The sequence below is a fragment of the Colias eurytheme genome, chromosome 20 (genome assembly GCF_061535395.1).
Source record: "Colias eurytheme isolate Ceu_HAF_F1 chromosome 20, ilColEury1 Martin Lab GWU primary, whole genome shotgun sequence".
Classification (NCBI taxonomy): Eukaryota; Metazoa; Arthropoda; class Insecta; order Lepidoptera; family Pieridae; genus Colias; species Colias eurytheme.
Genome location: NC_142999.1, coordinates 2,004,600 through 2,028,366, shown reverse-complemented (window position 1 = coordinate 2,028,366; position 23,767 = coordinate 2,004,600). Strand labels below are relative to the sequence as shown.

The following is a 23,767-nucleotide window of genomic DNA, read 5'->3' as shown; positions in this document are numbered from 1 at the left end:
CAAAACTAGGGAGCATATCAAAATGCAAATGCATGTGCTCACATATTGCTTGCAGTGCTACTAAGTTTATAAAAAATAATTCTACATTATGATAGAAATAACGGCTTAACAACTACTTAATACTAGGTGCAATTAAAATGAAACTACAAAAAATTAATTACTAAATTGAATACAAATACACAATGCTTTTAACCACCCATAATTATCAACTAGGTAATTGCATTCACTATATTTTATGTTATTAGTAAAAAAAAAAAAAATTCGGAAATTTAAATGAATTAAAATTTTATATCAACCATTTTATATTAACCAAATAATACCTATTTGTTTTATCTCTAAAGTTATTTTAAAGGAACATATATGTATTATCAAAATAATAATTAAAATCCACTTTTCACCTCTAATAAACTAAAATAGAAAACATTATCTATAATAATGAATTGGTGCACTATTTCTAACTACAAAAACATTAAATAAAAAATGACTTACGACTAGAAATTCGTTTTTGTCAACACGCTGGTTACCATCAGTGTCGAACATGTTAAATGCTATTTGGAAACCCGACGCTGGCTCTGAAAAAAATAGAAATAATGATTAAAAACAATATCTTTATCTTGATAGGACAAGGAAAATATATTTATATATTTCTAAATATTCAAATTTAAATTTTTTGGTTGTGTTTTCTAAGTGTCCATATGAGAGTTCAGTAACGCCATTTTTAATTAAACTACCTAATCACTACATAGTATAAAACAAAGTCGCTTTCTCTGTCCCTATGTCCCTATGTATGCTTAAATCTTTAAAACTACGCAACGGATTTTGGGGCGGTTTCTTTTAATAGATAGAGTGATTCAAGAGGAAGGTTTTAGTACATATATAATTTATTATGTTTTAGACAAAGCGGGCGAAGCCGCGGGCGGAAAGCTAGTAAAATAGAAAAAAAATACTTACTCGTTAGAATTGACAGCAGGAACAAGTACTCCGTGTACGATATTATTCCTGAAAAATTAAAATAATAATCATGTCAGATATAGCAACAACATATAACATTATCATCTCTTTTATATATAAAAAAAATGAATCCCAGTTTCCCTTTGTCACGGAATCCCGCATGAACGGCTGGACCGATTACGATAATTCTTATTTTGATGTGTTAGTTATTGCCAGGAGAAGCATCTTATTAAAGAAAATCTCAATAAATTTGAGCCAAAACATTATGGAAAATGCGAAAACATAACTGCCACATAAACTTCATGGGTTTGATTATTTGCGCGAAGACTGGACAACGTCTGTCGGGTCAGCTGGGGCCTTAGACAAAGTAACAATTAAAAAACGATAACGAAGTTAGAAAAGGCAAAAATGTATGGGATTGCCATACGCCGCGTTAGCTCACGTGGTCTATCTAATGTCAATCCCATACATTTTTCCTTTTCTAACTTCGTTATCGTTTTTTAATTGTTACTTTGTCTACGGGCCCTGGTCTTCCATAAATTCTTTATGACTAATCATTTCAAAATAACTTAGTTTACCAATTTTCATAATCTGATATTACAATTATACCATACCTCTGTCCCTCATGTTCCTGAACATCTGCGAGCTGCCCTTTTTCAGCGGCGGCGTTTGATCTCGCAGCTGCTCGATCTCCTTACTAGTGAGCACACGACGTTTCAGACGAGCTGTGGAAATACACGCTTGTAACTTAATTACCCAATCAAATAGGCAATTCTGTGAACGCTTAATATGGACAAAATACTGGGAAGGTGGTTATTGGCCAGCTCCTTACAGATGAGTGACATAATGGTACAGTGGAATTGTAATTTAGACAGGTGCTTTCGTTTCAGTTGTTTGTCATAAGTTTTGGCGCTCGTTTTTGCTCAGATATAAATGGTAGGCGTTTTAAATGGTGCTTCAGCAAGTTATATAATTAAGTTTTCAAGAAGTATATTGACAAGTATATAAATTATTTAAGTTTTTTTATCTATGTAGTTGTTAAATTGAGAAAATCTAGTTAACTGAATTGTTATTACCTTATTTATAAGCAGAGCTATTTACCAACTTAATTGCCAATTCTAGACCCCAAATTCAGCTGCATTTTATAAGGTCACACTTATAGGACAACCGTCCAATCTGCATTACTAGAAGTTCCATTCTCTTACGGTCTCGTAATCATGAATACTACTTGAACCACATTTATTTTCCTATAGCTACTAGTGATCCGCCCCGGCTTCGCCCGTGGTACCTACATGTTTAAACTATTCTATCTCTCAAGTTGGATCGAACTGCACATGGTGTGCGAATTTTATTATTATCGGTTAAGTGGTTTAGGAGTCCACTGAAGACAAACATTGTGACACGAGATTTATGTATATTAAGATAACTAGCAACTCACGGCGCGGCTCCTGCTCCACCACCGACTCGAGGAAGTCCTGCGGCGTCATGTACAGCTGGCCACCGTGCTCCACGCTCGCGAACTTGATGAAGCGCCGCTCGCGTGACGTCAGCTTCACGGATCTCGCCAGCTCGTCGGGTTGCTGAAAAATATGGTTTTATTTACCCAACTGACCAAAACTCATCTGCAAAAGTCTGCTCAAAGGGAATATTTTTGCAACAACTTTAATATCGCTATAGAAGTAAATGAACTGATGCATAAATCAATAGTCCTTCGTCGTCCTGATCGCGACCCTACAGTTACAAACCAAAGATATCTGCAATTTCAAATTGAAAATAAGGTGGGATCTGTACCATCATTGAAAGATTATCCTGCTCGACCTACGACTATTAAAAGGCAGACGTCTTACCAGAACCACCCTTTCTAATATTTGACATCGCCAACATTTTAAAAGTAGTCCAGTTAGTATTCATCATTAATGGTTAGGTGATAGCATTCTACGCAATCTACCAACAATCAGAGTAAAGACACCAATCCCAGTAATAGCTAGAATCTGCCCCAAATGGCAGGCACAAAACAAGGCTACAGTCGATAGTGTATCCACTCGCAGTCTAATTAATAACACGTTCAAACCCGGAAGGCGTCTCGACATTGTAATTACAATATCCACAGCTAATCTATATACGGTTCAGCTATTGATTAAAATTAAACATCCCATAGTCTAAGATCCGTGTGAGAAATATTGTATTGCAATTTTGATGTTATTGGTAGCTTTGATATGGCTGACCTACCTGATTACATTAATCACCTTTAACCGTTAAAGCCTTAAACTTAAATTTTCAAAGTAAAACATGTCCTATTTTCGTTGCTATAGTCGTTAAAAATTTCGTTAATTCCTGAGCAGGATTTCACGATGCACAGCGTTGGCCCAACAAATAATTGTCGATGTTTGCCGCCATTACGGCGATAATGAATAAACGTCTACAATGACACATTTAGGCCCTTTCTATTGTCGCAATTGCCTTTTCTCGCCCAACGCTGCCTTATAGTGAAGAGGACCCATATATGTCCTAATTCAAATCGGTGGTTAATTCGAAACGCCTTGAGGTGTTAAGGGGGCGCATAAAGCAAAATAACCAATCTTCTATTAGATGATACGTGTAATATGCAAGACCAAATCTAAAAAATAAAATATATATATCAAACTAGATGATATGTTCAACGATTCTGTTTAATCAAAAACATAAAATATTAAAATTTACTAGATAAAAAAAATCACCAAGTTAGCTCTAATTTTCACACTTTTACGTTTTCTACTTGACATGGTAATACTTATTATGAGTTTTTTTTCATAAACAATTATATTAAAACATTTGCAAGATATTTGTCAGAGCATTTTGTGTAATTATTTTTAGTTTTGGTTTTATCTGCGATAAACCACTTTTGCTTTATGCGCCCCCTTAAGCTTTAGAGCATGATATTATATCGGACAGAATTACTAAGGCTATAGGTTAATTATACATCATTTTGTTTACAATAAAGGAAAAAGATCCGACCCATCAATTTTCGGTTTTCACGTCAAACAAATACCCTTTTTAAGCTTAGATTAAGACATATATTATAACAGATTAAGACATTATATTTAAACAAACAAAGATTATTCGTTCCTACACTATGATTATCGATGTTATGTTTCGCAACTCGTAATATGTTAATTACTACTGTCAGAAATAGGAACCACGCTTCGACGTAGCCTTATGTTTGATTTAGGTGATTTTTAAACATTTCTTATGAAACACTGCAATACTGAGAAGGATTAAGGAAACGATGAGCAAGTTTTTAATTGGGACGATTCATTTTATAGGATTGCATAAAATGTTTTTATATTAGCCGCCAATAATGTATTGTAGACAGTCAAATTCGGTTAATTAGTAGATATAGGAAATCAAGATACCAGCAAATATAAACGGTAAAACGGAAAAATAATGCAGTGTAGATAATTGAGATATACACCATAGGATAAAAATCTTAGTTTTCTGATAACAGAGCTTCTTTCTAGAGAAAGTTACGCACGGGCTGTTTTCAGATGTAAATTCAAAAAAAAATTCAAGAGGCTAAAAGTATATGTGCCACAATTGTGCAAAGTATAGGGAGCTTAAAATTTCATATAGATATGTATCGGCACCTACAAAATAAAAATAAAAATGGTACTTATTATAATTCATCAAATTCAAATTCTTATGCTTATTTTCTTTCTTTCTTTTAAAAACATTTTTCCTTCATCCAACTATAACATCACTAAGAACTTTCTAAATCATCTAAAACCACACGTCGTCGTAAAAGACAAAAGATACAAATAGCCGGCTTCCACCAAGCTATTCTCTCTCTACTTCCGAATATTATTTCGGGGACGGAACGCGGAAAACACATCACGTCTCTTGTTTCTTTGTAAACTGAATCCAATGTGTGTTTGGTCACAATGGGTATAAATGAGACTTTCTATTTTTTAATTTGCTTGTTAGGTTTATTTTGTATTTATTTGTTTAGTTTTAAAGCATGTTATCAAGTCCTGCAGATGCCTTTTAATTTAGTCCACAACAGAGGAACGAAATTGAATCAATTTGTGAAAATTCATACAAGTTATTATTAGTTAAGAAATAGTCAATGGAAAGGTTATAAATAAAGATTTATATTCAACTAGCGGTCCACCCCGGCTTCGCCCGTGGTACTTATTTACGTTTTCTCTACATAAAAACCATCCTCGTACTTCAAGGAATATAATAAAATAAGAATTATCGAAATCGGTTCAGCCGTTCTCGAGTTATGCGCTTACCAACACATTTTGCGATTCATTTTTATATATAGGAGATGTAACTCTACAATAGGTAAATTAATTCCAAAAATACCCCATACCGCTATGTCAGTTCATTAAAAAAGAATGGAAGTTACAATAATAATAAACATACACACACATACATAATAAACCCTGTATACATACTTTATGCAGTCACTACTAATATCTCGTACTAGCATTCCCATTAATCAACGCAAACCATAATTACACTGCAAAACGTACAAACAAGGCAATTTATCCTAACAATTAGTAGATAACATCGCTCTATCAATCTAAAGAGACGTTAAAAACTACCCGCTACAGTAAATCACGCAAAACACCGTTTAAACGGCGTTCAGTTACAAACGTACAGACATACAGATAAATAACACCCCTTGGGGTTGACGATAAATTAACGGGGAAAGAATAAATCTTTTTAATTAGTAGAGCTTGACATAAAACTGTGAATCTTCGCGCTTGTTGTTTATATGATAATAGTTTTAATAAATTAAACATTTTTTTATCAGTCGTGCTTGTTCCACTCACTTCACTGCAGTTTGCAAGGGATGTCATTTTTTAACGCATAATAGACAATATGATGAGTGTTAATAGATTATGACGTATTAAAAAAAATATAGGCTACAAGTGAACACTATGTACTATGAACATATATATGTTACTAGAGGTCCGCCCCGGCTTCGCCCGTGGTACATATTTCGCAATAAAAGGTAGCCTATGTCCTTTCTCGGGTATCAAAATATCTCCATACCAAATTTCATGCAAATTGGTTCAGTAGTTTAGGCGTGATTGAGTAACAGACAGACAGACAGAGTTACTTTCGCATTTATAATATTAGTACGGATTGTATGTCAGTCATAAGCACCATTTTTTATTGTATGTTTCATTTTTTGTAGTCTTTTTTGTGTTTGTTTTGTATAGTGCTGCATTATTTCTTTCTTATTCTACATTCACTCATTGTATGTACCGAATTTAAGTTTCACAATTTTTAAACATCTTTTTGAAAAATACACCTTTTACGTGTTTTAGTATTTAAGTGTTTAATCAAATAATCTAACTTTCACAATAGCTATTTACAACGTTTGAAATTAAACAATTTTCTCACATCCATGACTTATGGTAATGTTCATCGTGGTCCATTCGTTACAATCCCTCGACGTTTATTCACCTGTTTATTGCTACCGGTATTCATAATTATTGATTTATCAAATAATCTATACTAACATTATAAAGCTGAGTTTGTGTTTTTTGTTTGTTTGAACGAGCTAATCTCAGGAACTACTGGTCCGATTTGAATAATTCTTTCAGTGTTAGATAGCCCATTCATCGAGGAATGCTGTAGGCTATATATCATCACGCTAAGACCAACAGGAGCAGAACCACGCGGGTGAAACCGCGGTGCTCAGCTAGTATGGAAGATTATTAAATATCCTTCTTTGGAGTAGGTATAATATAGGTTTCAGGAAGTACCTGTAGTTAATCAGCTACTTCAGCATACAAGAGAAAGAAACATTAGCCAAATTTTAATGTATCCCGACATGTTTTATTACCATATTTTTGGTGATCTGATAATGTATAGGAAAGAAGAAGAAATTGGATAATATATAGGAAAGAATTATAGAAGGAACACTCCAACAGTGCCTCACGCATAAGTATGACAACTACGATATACAATATGTGCTATACCTACCGACAACTGCAAGCAAAACATATATGACGACAAACTTAGTTACCGCATGCACATTGAATTAATATCTCAAAAAGCCTACAAAAATTTAGGATTTGTTTTGAGGCAAGCGGAACCCTTTGATGATTCGGCATGTTTGAAAGTTTTGTACTACGCGTATGTACGTAGTATTCTTGAGTTTGCCAGCGTTATTTGGCGTCCAAGTTATAAATGTCATATAACTAAATTGGAAAAGCTTCAAAAGGTATTTGTAAATAGAATGAAATATAAAAATAAACAACATGATTTAGGGTGCACTCACACACATCAGTCACCGTCACGGCACGTCACCGGACAGGATTAAAAAAAAATATGTATCAATAGTTCTAGTATGACTCTGTTCCCACACGACAGTCGCCGGCACGAAATCTATCAGTGACGTCCCCGGTCAGGCACGTCAAATAATCTTTCCATACATGTATCATACTTTTATCCCCACTCACCCGGTGCCGTCACGTCTCAGTTCAGTCAGCGTCGTGCTACCGTCAATTGCTACATGTTCTCTAGCGTGACACACGTCTAATCACTCACTAACCTGATGTATGTGTTCAATGATTCAGTCAAACCGGCGACGTGACTGACGGACAACATGACGGTGACTGGTGTTTGTGGATACGTACACAAACCGTCACCGATCAGTCATCGGTGACTTGACGGTGACTGATGTGTGTGAGTGCACCCTTAACCTATTCACAAGCTTGCTCTCACTATAAAATCAATACCTTGGAGGATCGTAGAGATGTAATCGACCTTATGTTATTGCATGATATTGTCAATAATAACTTTGATTTTCCTGTTGCTTTAGAATACTTACAATATCGTGCGCCATCACAACGTACTCGTCATACGCCTCTCTTTAATGTCCCAGCAACCTCTACTAATTACCTCAAACATTCACCCTTTCTGAGAATTCCGAATAATTATAATAATAAATTCTCCTTGGCAGATCCCTTTCAATTATCTCGCTCTAAGTTTAAAAAATTAATACTACAGCTTATTTGACCAAAATTTGTAAAGAAATTCACAAACAACACACACACACACACACACACACACACACTCACACACACTTACAATCACACTTGTACTCACTCATATTTATTGTTACCTTTTTATTTAACTATAATTATATATAATATAGGGTTTGTAATTGTTATATCGTTCTTTATCTTTATACTTTGCTCACTCGCAGTATTATGTATTGTTATTGGTGTACCTTTTAATTGGCGTATTGAATTGTTAATGTAATACCTAGTGTAAGTTTAGCTGTAAGGTACCTTTACATAAATAAATAAATAAAATAAATAAATAAATGATTGATCCTCAATATGATACCTTTTGACGGTCGATTAATATTTCATAGGAAGGAGCTTTGCCGATACCGATTATAGAATTAAAACAAATTGCAGACATCTTTGAGTTCAGCGTATAAAAATATACTTATACAAACTGATCTCTGACCAATGAAAAGTAAAAAAAAAATCCCCAGATCTTGATTTACTGACCAAATTTTGGTCTTTAAAATACAAATGAATAATATCAATGATAAGAAAATTTTATCCAATGATTAAATCAAGAAAAATTTGTTCTTAGGCATCATGTATTTGACCAAGGTGTAAGGTGCAATGTCTACAAGTAAATTAGCTATATTTATTGCTACAAGTTTTAAATAAATAATTTAGTGTCAACATATGAAAGGTATGAAAGTCTCCTAGGTCCTACATGACATATTAATAATGAGCGAGCATAAAATATTGTCTAATGAAAGCTTACCATAAATATTACGGGAAATGCAAGTTTAGGATAACAAGTTAATATTAATCATAATAGGATAAGTAGTTAGTAATTATTATAATATTCCCGCGGTTAAAACTGCAGCTGCGGACAAAACTATTAGCATCGGCATTCATCGCCAGGTAGAGATCGGTTAACGGGAGGGAAGAGCAGGCAAACCACCTTTCCTGTTCTTGGCTTGCGCCTGGCCTGGAGATGGGCTACCGCCGAGGGGGTCGCGGAAGAATTCTAACAAATACCCGCGGCCCCATCATTAAAGCGGCTCGACGGAACACAGTGGGGTTTTAGTCGGTAAGAATCCGACATAACCCACGGCTCCTTCCCCGGGGGCCGTGGGTATCTTTGGAAGATTTCCCCACTATAAAAAAAAAAAAAAAAGGTAGAGATCGGTTTTTCGTGCGCCAATTATAGATGTTTCACATCAATAATCAGCTATTCCAACTTTCATTAAGGGTTGATTTTGGAAAGACAAGGAGCTTAAGTTTGACTCTAGCTCTTCAACTTTTTTCATTTTCAATCTCGATTAAAGCGATGCCATGGTTTAGCGTAATAGCGCAATGGTCAGACAGACAGACAGACATTCGCATAAACAATACTAGTACAGATCCGCAAAAGGAGAAGCTTGTATAGAAGCTACTTCAACCTCCAATTTAACACCTAGGTACATTTCTGCATTATCAAAGCCACCGCAATCAATCTCGTCTAACACTTTTAAATATTAACCGGCAATTATATTTAATTCGAAACTAAAACCATTAAGGCGCATTACTATTACGAAATACCACCCGACGTGGGCTCTATATCAATCCGAGTGTCCACCATTAAGAATGCACTTAAACTTGATATCCCTTATTTAATTTATCGTGTATTACTTACTGATGCATGTTTATTATGAGTCGGCGTACATTATGGTGTAGCGTCACCCGTGTTACCTACTATGCGTAATGAGGTAAATGAATGTAGATTTCTATCGTTCTCTCGGTGGTGGCATTAAGTTTAACGTGGCGTGGTGGTTTTTCTACATCGAGTTGTTTAAGTTTCTTGTGCGATGTATAGCTAACTAACTGTGCTTCGCTCCTGTTGGTCTTAACGAGATGATATAGCCTTCCTAGATAAATGGGCTATCTAACACCGGAAGAATTTTTCAAATCGGACCAGTAGTTTTTGAGATTAGCGCGTTCAAACAAACTCTTTAGCTTGATCTAAATACTAAATTCGCAACACTCGCCATTTTTAACAGTATGAATAATCAATATCGAAAACAAAATACGAGAGTCGCATAAATAGACACTCGATCGTGTATTGTACATCACGGTTTTAACTTTGTTTGTAATTCGAGCGCGTGTGGGGCGAGCTATAAATTGAAATCTCCCCATTGTAGGTCCGTGACGTATGGTAGGGGTAATGATGTATAGACGATAGTTATACTGTACTAGCTGTGCCCTGCGGTTTTATCCGCGTTGCTCCGCTCCTGTTGGTCTTAGCGTGATTATATATAGCCTATAGCCTTCCTCGATAAATGGGCTATCTACCACCGAAATAATTTTTCAAATCGGACCAGTAGTTCCCGAGATTAGCCCGTTCAAACAACAAAGCTGAAGGATAATCCGTCGTGTCTATGTCAGCCTGGAGTTGAGGAGACAGTTCCTCACCTGTTACTCGAGTGCCCAATTTTTGCAAGCAATAGATATGCTATTGAGCAAAAATTGGGCATGGTGATGACGGGTGAGAATCTGCGTTCTGCTCTGGGGGACAACTGTAGGGATGCGTTCCTACAATATTGTAGAAATATTGTAGTCGTAGTCAACCAAAGGAATAGTGTGTGATATTAGTTTAGCTCTTTACTGTGATATAGGATTAAGTTGAGTGTTTTTGAATACAGTACTTTTGGCCTAATTTCATTGGATGTTGTTACAAAACTTCATACCATAACACAACGTCACAACATAGAATTACAATAATAATTTTATCTAGACTAGCTTACCGCCCTGCTTTGTCTAAAACCTAATAAATTATATACTAAAACCTTCCCCTTGAATCACCCTATCTATTAAAAAACGCAAAAAAAACGCATCAAAATCCGTTGCGTAGTTTTAAAGATTTAAGCATACAAAGGGACATAGGGACAGAGAAAGCGACTTTGTTTTATACTATGTAGTGATGATACACAATCTAAACTGTTGGAGTTTGGCACGTATACAGGCATGTGATCATCATACGACTAGCATGACTACTATCATCAGGTGACGAGGTAAAACAATAATGTTCAGAAGCGAATACGACATTCCTCCTCCTTTTCGAATGTATCATAGTGCGGTCATGGTAGATGGCACGTTCTATACTATTTTTTAGCACAGATAATAATTAAATGAACTGTAATAATACTATTACTAAATAATAGAGCAACTATGGAGTTTCTTCAATCGGCAGATTCTTCTCCATAGATACTGCTTTCCGATTCGGTGGTAATTTTTAAAAATATGTTATGGCGATTCAAAAGTGCTTCTAGAAGTCTTATTGAATAAATAAATGTTTGAGTTTGAGTTTACTAAGAAATAAGAATACTATTGATAGTAATAAATCGATGTAGCTGGACATAACTGGACACATGAGGAAAAGAGGAATATTTGAATAGTGTAGACGAAGCTTTTATTATAAGATGTTTACACAAATAAAAACAAAGTAAAGTTGACACAACATTGTAAAAGTCCACCAAATGTAAATATGCAAGAGACCTCATTTTCATAACATATTACATTTTTTTACATACATATTGGGAATAAAAAAGATATTTTTTGTGTATATTTGTATGTGTGATTTGCATCAAATAAGAAGCGGTACAGAGAGAGCGATTGCGATCAGCTCATCATCATCATCAATACATATAATAAAATCGTAGAAAAGTGATGTCTGTACAATGAAAATATTAAAAAAAAACTTAGCAGGTGTTATTATTAAATCGATCCTGAACCCAAAACTGTAGTTAAAAAATTTTTTGTCTGTTTGTCTGTATGTTCGTGCACGCTAATCTCAGAAACGGCTTATCCGATTTAGATGCGGTTTTCACTAATATATTGTGGTAAGCTTCACTTAACATTTAGTGTTTATTTCATGTCAATCGGTTCATAAATAAAAAAGTTATGACCATTTAAGTAATCACGGCGAACATTTGCTAAGGCATTCTATACATGAATAACTTACCTGAAAAACTTTATTACGTAAATTATACGCTAAAGTTATTCCTTGACATATCCAGATGATCATATCGAAAGTACCGTGGGGTGGGGGGGGGGGGGTTTAGCTGAAAAATGTCTTTTAAATTATGTCGTAGGTATTTTAATTTTAACCCCCAACGCAAAAAGAGGGGTGTTACGTCCGCTATGTGTGTTTGCGTGTCCGTCTGTGCAACCGTAGCTCGCTAACGGGTAAAACGAATTAGATGCGTTTTTTTTTGTTACATTAGTTGTTCCTAGGTATAGTGTATCAAAATCGGTTCATCCATTTATTATATATATAGGGGTAAAAGTGGGAATGGAAAAAATGAATGTTGTCAGTTATACCCAAGTGATATAGGTATCAAATGAAAATAGACGACCTGTCAGAAACAATTAGTCAAATTTTATCAAAATCGGTTCATCCATTTATTTTATATAGGGGTAAAAGTAGGAATAAATAAATGAATTTTATCAAATATACTCAAGTGACGTATCTAATGAAAGACATGACGTGTAAAGTACAATAAGACATATTTTATCAAAATTGGCTCATCCATTTATTGGATATAGGTATAAAAGTGGGAATAAAAAAATGAATTTTGTCAAATTGGGTATATTTGACAGTGGCATATCAAATGAAAGGGCATGACATGACGTGAGAAGTATAATGAGGTATTTAATCAAAATCGGTTCATCCATTTATTGGACTATAGCGGTAAAAGTGGGAATGAATAATCGAATGTGGTCAAATAATATACTCAAGCGGCATATCAATTGACGTCTGAATTACAATTAGTCATGTTTTATCAAAATCGGTTCATCTGTTTATTACATATAGGGCACCTTAGGGGTGATATAGTGGGGATAAATAATCCAAATGGAGCACCAAACGAAAGGATATGACGTGTACATATAGGTACAATTAGACATGGTTTACATCAAAATCGGTTCTGCCATTTACTAGGGGTGAAACGGAAAAGTTGAAAGTCTGTGAAAGTAGAAGGATATGGGAGCGGGAGGATAGCCATACCCTGGAAATTTTGAACTCTTTTGTACCTAAGTTTTTTTAGCTCAGTTTAGTAATAAATTTTACTAACAGTTATTTTGTGTTATCATTTATTTTATTTCTTAACTGTAAAATAATCTGTAAGTATGTACTTATAATTTAGTTGTTTATGGTAGTACGTGTTTCAAGACGTGTTTACTCAATAATTGTGTGTTAATTAGTAACTACTATGCAGTCACTATTCCACGCGGACGAAGTCGCGGGCACAGCTAGTACTAAATACTTTGCCAAATATTTATCCAGTAATATACCTTTCACAAATATTATAAAAAATATTTATTCGGCTTACATTACTATAGATTCAAATAAAAGTCATAACCGAAAAACATAAGTTGTGTCGGCAATAAGGAGTTTATTATAACCATCATCATTAATTGTAAAGTATATCGTGTAGTGATTACATATTATGTAGTATAAAACAAAGTCACTTTCCCTATATCCCTAATCCCTATGAATGCTTAAATTTTTAAAACTACGCAACGGATTCAAGAGGAAGGTTTTCGCATAAGTTTTTAGACAACGCGGGCAAAGCCGCGGGTGGAAAGCTAGTACCTATTCTAATAAAACATACAGAACTTTCACGAGTTAGCTCATCAAGTGATTAACTTACACCATTGAAATATCAGACAACACGTACCCAACATCATAAAGCAATTAAAAATATCACATTATACACGAACACAAATACTAAAATTTGAAACGCCACAAATCTCGTTCAGTCTGCGCCCGCGCATTCAATAATATATGGTTTTTGTTTTACACGCCGCTTGTCACTCCGTTCGTATGCAGCGTTTTGTCATTGTAATTGGTGCTTTAATTTATTGCTATTTCTTAATACGAGAGAATGTTATGTTTGATATGATGTTCGAAAGAAGATACGAGGATTTGGTGGAGAGATTTAATCTAGTTATGGGATCCTAGTCGCTGTTGCAACAGATGGACATAATGTTTTTGTTTGTATGTATCAACTGATAGAAGTAGAACAAACATTGCTATGGAATGAAGATTACCACGGTATTATCAGGGACGTAACTCATGTAACCCCTATGCGCAGATATATAGTATTTGCATGTCTTTCCTTAGGTCATACAAGTTATAAAAATGCGGATTTTTAATTGAATGATTATGGAATTCGGAAAAATGTACCACAACGTGCCCTGTGACTGATGTTTAATAAGACCTTCCACAATCTAAATTACCCGAATCCATTTTAACATTTGCAATCTAGATATATCATCATCAATACATATAATAAAATTCTAGAAAAGTGGTGTCTGTACAATGAAAATATGTAAAAAAAAATTAGCAGGGGTTATTATTAAATCGATCCCAAACCCAAAACTGTAGTTAAAAAATTTTTTGTCTGTTTGTCTGTTTGTCTGTATGTTTGAACACGCTAATCTCAGAAACGGCTTATCCGATTTCGATGCGGTTTTCACTAATATATTGTGGTAATCTTCATTTAACATTTAGTGTTTATTTCATGTCAATCGGTTCATAAATAAAAAAGTTATGACCATTTAAGTACTCACGGCGAACATTTGCTAAGGCATTCTATGGTACACAATACACATACAGTGTACGATAAAACGTAAGTTATCTGTTATACGCTACAGTTATGTCCAAGTGATCATATCGAAAGTCCCCAAGGGTGGGGGGGTAAGCTGAGGTAGTAGGGGGGAGGGGTATTTCTAGGTAAATTTTATACATAAAATGTCCTTTAAATTATGTCGTATTATATTATATTTTTAAGCCCCGATGCAAAAATAAGGGTGATAAGTGTTTGACCGCTGTGTGTGTGTGTGTGTTTGTGCCACCGTAGCTCGCTAGCAGGTAATCCGAATTAGATGATGTTTTTTTGTTAGGCAGCATATTTTCCGACGCTGGTTCTTAAATAAACTGTTTCAAAATCGGTTCATCCATTTATTGTAACTAGGTATATAGGGGTAAAAGTGGGAATGAAAATAACTAAAGTTGTCGAATATACTTTAGTGATATATTAAATGAAAGTGAACGACCTATCAGTAAAAATAAGTCAAATTTTACCAAAATCGGTTCATCCATTTATTTGATATAGGTATAAAAGTGGTAGATAATAAAAAAAGTGAATTTTGACTCAAGTGACATATGAAATGAAAGGGCATGACGTGTAAAGTATAATTAGACATATTTAATCAAAATCGGTTCATCCATTTACTATACCTATATACAGGGTGTAATCGTTAAGTGTGCACAGGCGATTTTTCCGTAAGTATTACAGATAACAAAAAACTTTAAACTGATATCGAAAGTACTTAACCTAATGAGTAAAATGGCCGTAATAAATTTTTAAAAATAAATCGAGAAATATCAAAAAATTATCTTTATACCCTCCCATACATTAAGTATGAAATATGAATATCCCGTATACATTTAATATGAAAGATTTTAGCTTTCTTTTTCTTTTTTGGTTTTCTGCTTTAATTACTTCGCAAATTGGAAGTGGCATTTTCCACGCTTTTTCCGGACATTTTCTCGCATTTTCCGGATATTTTCCGGGGATTTTCCGGACATTTTCCAGGCTTTTTCCGGACATTTCCACGCATTTTCCGGATATTTTCCAGACATTTCCCTGGCATTTTCCGGTTATTTTCCGGGATTTTCCAGACATTTTCCGGGAATTTCCCAGGCATTTTCCGGGGATTTTCCACGCATTTCCCAGGCATTTTCCGGACATTTCTCAGGCATTTTCCGGGGATTTTCCAGGCATTTGATTTGATGAACCGATTTTGATTAAATATGTCTAATTATACTTTACACGTCATGCCCTTTCATTTCATATGTCACTTGAGTCAAAATTCACTTTTTTTATTATCTACCACTTTTATACCTTCTATATCAAATAAATGGATGAACCGATTTTGATAAAATTTGACTACTTTTTTTACTTTACTGTATAGGTATAACCGTATAAGTGGGAATGAAAGAAACGAATGTTGTCAAATATTGTGATAGTACCTACCTAAGTGATATATCAAATGAATGTGCATAACGGGTGAATTACAATTAGTAATGTTTTATCGAAATCGGTTCATCCGTTTATTACATATAGGGCACTTTAGGGGTGACAGTGGTTAGATAAATAAACCAAATGGAGCATCAAACGATAGGATATGACGTGTACATATAGGTACAATTAGATAATATTATTTACATCAAAATCGGTTCTACCATTTACTAGGGATGGAAAGGGAAGGGTTGAAAGGCTGTGAAAGAAGAGGGGGACATGGGAGCGAGAGGATAGCCACACCCTGGAAATTTTGAACTCTTCTGTAACAAAGTTTTATAGCTCAGTTTAGTTTTAATTTTACTAACAGTTATTTTGTGTTATTATTTTTTTTATTTCTTAACTGTAAAATAATCTGTAAGTACTTATAATTTAGTTGTTTATGGTAGTACGTGTTTCAAGACGTGTTTACTCAATAATTGTGTGTTAAGTAGTAACTACTATGCAGTCACTATTCCACGCGGACGAAGTCGCGGGCACAGCTAGTTATATAATATGAACCCTTGTTACACACCTTCGTGTACCAAACATCATATAAAATCGAGCTAAAAGATCAGTTTAAAGAACCAAATACCTCATTGTACCGTACCTTTCTCTCACCAGATCTTTAAATCTTCCTACAATAGTAGAATATAACGGATGTGTTGACACATATTCGGGCCGACAGTACTACCTCGTAAATAATCGTAATTAGATGCAAAATATATAAATAACGCTCCGAGCTGGTTCCTTATCGTACAATTGCTGGTAAATAACTGTGAGACTCTGAGGCTGTTACGTAAATATTACGGGAAAGTTTCTTTTGAAAGGCATCTGTGTTTTGTGGAAGAGTACCTAAGGTTTTGTGGAAGAGTACCTTACATTATAAGCTTTGTAAGGTTACGGTTCTGAGAATGATTAATTCTGTAAATGATTCTATAGTCTGAAGTCAATAGAACGAATTGAAAACAAAAGTTTTTTAAAGTATAATTCTAGACGACTTTTCAGTTCAACAATGCAGCCGTGCATTGTATTCACAAAAGTTTAGTAAAGTAATTTTCAGTTTAAATCCAAAGACTTTTCAATGCCCACTAAGTATGATAAATAATGTAAAGAACATTATTTTGTTATTATTTATCTCGAGCAATTTTTTATGAAATACCACGTTAACTAATTCTAAATCATCTTATTGTAGAGTATTCAAATCACTCAAATGAACACCAAAATCGATTAATTTCAGCCTATACAAGATATCTCCAACTATATTGAAAATATAACCTGCTGTCCATTCGAATATTGTACAACATAAGTTAGTTTGTCAGTGAAACCGTGTCCAGATTTACAAATTTGCATGAATATAATTCACTGTATTGCTGGTCTATGGATTTTGTAATCTTAAGTCAAATTGGCAGTGAAAGTCTGTATGCCAATATTTGAGAAGAAAACAATTTCCATAGCTGGAAGTTTTCGTTGATGATTTCTTTTATGGCAGAGCAAGCAAAGAGGTCATCTGATGTTAAGTGGTCACCATCGCCCAAAAACACATTATTAGTTACGTTATATATTATATGGCTATTCCCTCAACTAATATTTAATAATATCATGGTTAAGTATTTTTAGTCGATGTATAACATCATTTATTTATCAACAGTATTTATTGAGCTATCAGTACTTGAATTACTGCCCAAAATTCAGTTTGTACAAAGTAGTCTTATTTTCTTGTACAAAATATTGTTTTGACAATCAAATCCATCGATAAGCTAATTTAAATCAAATGCAATAAATCCAGCCATCCCTAATTGCATTTCAAATGAATCATCTTCATCACGTCTCGTTAACTCACCGTTTAAGATAATGAATCATTTGATCCATCAGCTGATAAGATTCTGTTATCAGCTGCTCAATATTCAACTGAGGCATCGTACATTGGGGCTATTATGGGCTGATGGCGACAGTTAATCTCATGATTGGCTAGATTAGTATGATTTGTGAGTATTTAAACGGTTTTAAAGAGTTGTTTTGATTTGGAGATAGAGAAGACTGAACGAAAACTACTTAAAAAAAAGGAATAAAACAGAAAATTTCTAACACAAGTTTGAACATTTATTGGAATCTGTGCATATTTCTGTAAACATGTTAAAATTAAACGAGATATGTAATAGAAATTAAACAGTAATACATAATCATTTATCTATAACGCTATCAATGTATCTAACGAACAGGTACATTCTAGGGAAGCGCGCTCCATGTTAGGCCACATCTCAGCTTACCATCAGGCGAGATCGTGGCCAAGCGCTTCCCTATTGCAGCGTAAAAAAAAAAATCTAACGAAAATACAATTAAAGATTTATAAATCTCATTTTAACTGTCAAAACACGAACCATACAACTACATAGCTGAAAGCCTTAAATTCAACCACAATAACTACGAACGCCTACAATACGCATAAACAAAACAGCACTGAATAAATTTGAGATACAAATTCATTCCATCAAAGTCAAATACATTGATGAAATCCATTTAATCCTTTAGAAAGCCGAGTGAACCAGTGCTAACTAGCAGATAAGATGGAGTGCTAATCGCAACATTTGAAACCTAACGCCTTGTGTTGATAGATTATGCAGGCCAGTCGGTTAATAGACGATGTAGGCTGAGTGTGAACGTGGATTTATTTCTAGTCCTACTAATATTGTTAGTGCGAAGTCTCAACGGAGCATGATTTTAAAAGAGCAACTATGGAGTTTCTTGCCGGTTCTTCTCCATAGATACTGCTTTCCGAATCGGTGGTAATTGTTAAAAATATGTATATACGATATAAATACGAATACGAAATATGTATGTACGATTCGAAAGTGCTTCTAAAAGAAGTCTAATTGAATACATAAATGTTTGAGTTAGAGCGGTTTTAGGATATGATTTTTATGTCTGGATTAGGAAGCTAGAGAGTGACAAAGGCTACGTTTTACTGCAGTGACAGTTGACACATCTCATTTCATGGCAATTTCTTCTGGCAATTTGATCAAAGTAAATGTTTATTAATACCCATACGTATCAATAGACAAAGGTATTTTAAGGATATTCAATTTCATGTAGAAGTTATAGTAACATTTGATATCATGATATATCATGATGGTCAGGCGATAAAAGAAAAAAAATAATTATCATGTCCTTTTGTGTGATATGCGCTAATTTTTCTTAACAGTTTAGGTAAGTGAGATCATGATATGATGTCTGTAAGCTGTGTTGCGGTTAATTGGACAATTAAGTAAGCTTTATACAAATCTACGAATAATGCATAATTTATAAGTTTTAGACGAAACCTTTCATCACAAACACGTCGTCTAAAAGCTTAAGCGTTGTCTGAAATAGAGCCCAGTCTTACGAAATATTTACCACTCAACAAATGGATACATTTTTATAGGTTTGCCTGAAAATGGAATCTTAACTAAAAATATCTTTAGACTTTACCTAATGTCGAATTTTGAAATTTCACTATTTTGTTAAAACATTTTTTACTATCCACCAGTTAATTAAATCAAGATATCCTTACATATCATTTACCATTTCAATAAAATAGTATGTATTTTATTTTCATAGATAAATATAATTATCTCAAAACCTATTTAAACATTACCATTTGCAACAATCACAATTACACTGTAAAGTACCAATTATATAAAATTACCCATACATTTGTAACAGACCATTTCCTACATGTGTATTAACTACCCGATAACTAACAAGGTTCTAACCATCATTATTATAAAACACTTATACCAAATACAGCGTATCAAATACTATTTAATAGTGTCTCCCACACCGTGATTAATGTTACAATCTGCGCAGCAACCGCCCTGTGATCTAACACTAACATTTACAAGGTCTCGGTTAAAGCTTCAGCACTAGGCTCTAAGGCTGTGGTCATTAATGGAGCGATTTGTTAAGCCGTAGCGTAGAAACATGAAAATGGTACTTATACCCAAAATATGTGTAATGCTCTAACCGCTCTATGACTTAACAATAACATTTAAAAGGTCTCGGTTAACGTTTCAGCACTAGGTTTTACGGTTGTGGTCACGAATCGAACGATTTGATAAGCTGAAGCGGAAAAACATATTATGCTAAAGAGAAGATTCAGAGAGGCGCTATGACGCCGAGATTTATTGTACTACGCGCTCACATACTGTCAATCAGAGCGTCAGCGTTGCTTACTGCTAGCGCTAGTGCTAGTGATACTTGACGGTACACAACCATCATCGTATGACACATATCGGCGACATAGCGCGACGTCAGATTAGCTCCGACGCACGCTAAGTACGCGTTCTGCCTGCCAAAGCCATAAGGTTGACGCACGCTAAGTACGCGTTCTGCCTGCCAAAGCCATAAGGTTATTTGTGTTGGATTAAGAATTGTTAAGCGGAAGCGGGTAAACATGTGATAAAATATCACATTCAAGGCACTAACTAATCTATCTTATATTGCGCTAAATGCACTATGATCTAACACCAACATTTACAAGGTCTCGGTTAACGTTTCAGCACTAGGCTGTAAGGTAGTGATCACGTAAGGGGCGTTTTGCGATCTTTTTATATTATGCGGATGTATGATGATGTATGCTCTCTTCACACTGTATTCGAAGTCATATGCAACATATATTTGCGAATTTATATTGGAATTGGTTATAACTATTAAGTTTCATTTATATTCAAGTATTAATTAACTGCTAAAAATATGTTACTTAAATAGTTGATGATTACTAAATTAAGAGTTAATGTTTGGCTTTACCTCTCCTTCTTGATCAAGTCCTACCAAATTATTTGACAATAATTCCTGTAATCTCTCCACTAGTCGCTCCTCCCCTGCGCATGCCTCACCCGTAATGGTTACCCATTTGTTATCCTAACGGCATTAAGACCCGGAGCACGGTTATTTACCGTACTTATAATTTATTTATTGCGACGTGTTTTATGACCTTAATTTGCGTAACGAGATCTTGTCAAGTGTCGATTATAGGTAGCTTAGCGTATTAAATGATTGACTGTAATTTACTCTTTATATCCTGTATGTATTCACACTTCGATCGCCTCTGAGGTATAGTGCTTAATGCTTGAACACGGAACCGAGTGATCCTGGGTTCGATTCCCGGTCAGGATTTACAAAAAGTATTGGCTCCGTCAGGCAGGAGATAGACACTGAACCACTCTAATTGTACGTGAAGAAAATTTATCAAAACATATACAGCATCAGCCCTATAACACGGTTCACATGAACATACACCAAGGAAGCGAATCTTTCATGATTTAATAGTATGGTCACCACTAGTAGGCTAATGCTTTGGTACTAATATGGGTCACGATCTCTTGATTTAAGTGCAGTTTGCTATCGCGCTTCGTGCGGTGCGTTAGAAATATCAGGTTCAAGTTCATGGATGGGATTTTCAGATACATTTCCGTGGCATGGACGTATAGCAGTAAAGACTGATTTTTATTATAACCGCAAAGTTCAGTTTAAAGCTCTGTCTTAACAGAATAAACGCTATACATATTAGTGCCTATGTTAAACGCCAATATTTACCAACATCGCCACTTATGCGACTTCTGTTCGAAATAAATAAATTAAAATCAAGCGAATTACCATGGTTTATAGTCGTGAAGCCAAAACAAATCCTATCACGGAAGCTATTCACGTCATGGTAACCGACATAAGCTCTCCCAAGTCCCAACCCTCATAACTCCAAAAGGATCTAAAATTCGGCAACCGCAACATATTTGGCACTGTATAAAGAATAATTAAAGTTCAAAACACACTAATTGAGCCACGCTGGCATGCTCCCAGTCCCGAACTCACAACTCTTTGATGTGGATAGGCTTTGGCAACCAGCTTCGTATGTGTTACACAGATCATAAGTGTGTCTAGATAACGTAAGGATTGACCAAATCGTACGTGATGCTAATATAAGTGATGCAAAGGTATAGAAGTGATGCAAAGGTAGTCATTAACAAAGAATTCGTTTCCAGTGAGCTGTTTACTATCGAGTAAATAAATGATTACTTTCAGAGGTAGTTATTAGTATCGAATTGAAAAGTTATCATTTATTTAATTATAGGAAGTGAAAAATACACAACCATATTCTAAGAGTTAAAGCCTGTCGAATCTTCGATTATTTCTAGTACCTAACTTCTGGTGAAATAAACTTTACATGGAAATTCTGCTTTCCCAACGCCAAATCATTATCACGAAAAATTTATAGTTGAATACATATTGGCTATTATTACCTATATTTCTCTTTCCTACATAAATGGCCTCTGCACTATCTAGCGTACTAAATGCTCTATGAAGACAAGTGGTTAATGGTTGTTCACTGGATAGCTGCCAGACAATATTGGTCTAGGATTAGGACTAAACTGTGTGAATGTTCCAAATTCATCGTTAGGTCAGGTCAAGTAAGGTTACGCACATTTCGGCTTACTTCGTTAGGTAGTAGATATGCGTTTATGAATTTCCCAACGTTAAAAACAAAATGTTATACATACTCGTTTTACGTATTCTCAAGGATTAATAGACAAAACAAAGTCTTTTATTGAACATTGAATATTATACTTGGTTATAGAAAATAGGATTTACATTAATGTTTTATGAATATAAAGATCTGGCAGCATGGCTTAGTCTTCTCCTATTTTTGGATGATTCTAATTTTAATAAGCATAGCAATTGTATTGCTAAAACATTTTTGCTTACAAGAAAGCTCCATTATAAATAACTAATTCATGTCCATTAAATCCTTACGATTATCAAATCCATATTCGGTTCTGGACAGAGGTCACCAAACACCTATCAAATGAAATTCATTACCAAAGCTATAAACGGTAATTTCCCACGGTTTCCCGCCATTTGTTCGAGATGGACAATTGAATGGCATGAGTTTGACCACCGGGTGTTAGTAAGTTAGTTACGTGTTGTATCTGTTATGTTTACTGTAGGTTTTTACACGGTAGGCGTTTAACATATTTTTTCAAATATAATCTGTTATTAGAAGTACTTTTTATGTTTACATTTACTTTTCATCGCCTAGGGTTTAAGCACCCTGGTCCCTGAGTAACTAAATGAACCCATCTCGTTGCCTTCTACATGACAAGCCTTTTTTTACTATGTTGTTACTTTAGCCCGGGTCTCCTACTACAATATCTCATGCCAAATCCACTTTACATTCGTAACTATTGCAAACGTAGCTTACATTTACCTTTAAACCTCTTTGCTGACTTTTTTACGACTGTATTGCAAGCCTAAGCTCCTACCTTGTTACCTCGTGTACAATCAGCCTAACACTCGTTACTTGTAACGGTAGCTTTCTCAGTGGAAGCGACAATCATTGATTATGGGGTGTGATGCTGCGATATCGACGATTTAACGCTTCGATCTTTTCCTATTTGGTCACGCCCTTACCTACTTTTCAAGTAGCGTTTATATTGGTTATTAATTTACCGGAAAGCACAAAATTATTACCTTTATTATTACTTTATAGTAGTTCCTCTAGTTAGGTAACATCTACGTAAAGTTTGATTGTATCTCTCTTTTGTTTTCTTCTCTATATCATAATACATACATGTATTTTTGCCTACATCGAGGTCTATTTTTTTAATTTCGTTTTTACATTATTTAAATTAAGCAGGCCGCCGATGATCGGTCGTTATGGAAATCTTT

General features: G+C 34.7%; 1 protein-coding gene across 1 annotated transcript in view; it reads right to left on the bottom strand.

The window, feature by feature from the left end:
* Positions 1–23,767, bottom strand: part of MICU3 (Mitochondrial calcium uptake 3) — a 91,695-nt gene that overhangs the window by 7,331 nt on the left and 60,597 nt on the right. Inside the window, exons 2-5 of the mRNA XM_090113640.1 lie at positions 2,390–2,531; positions 1,566–1,676; positions 952–999; positions 490–572 (exon numbers count right to left, since the gene is read on the bottom strand). Coding sequence (XP_089969766.1) covers positions 490–572; positions 952–999; positions 1,566–1,676; positions 2,390–2,531 — 384 coding nt within the window. The remainder of the gene's footprint in view (positions 1–489; positions 573–951; positions 1,000–1,565; positions 1,677–2,389; positions 2,532–23,767) is intronic.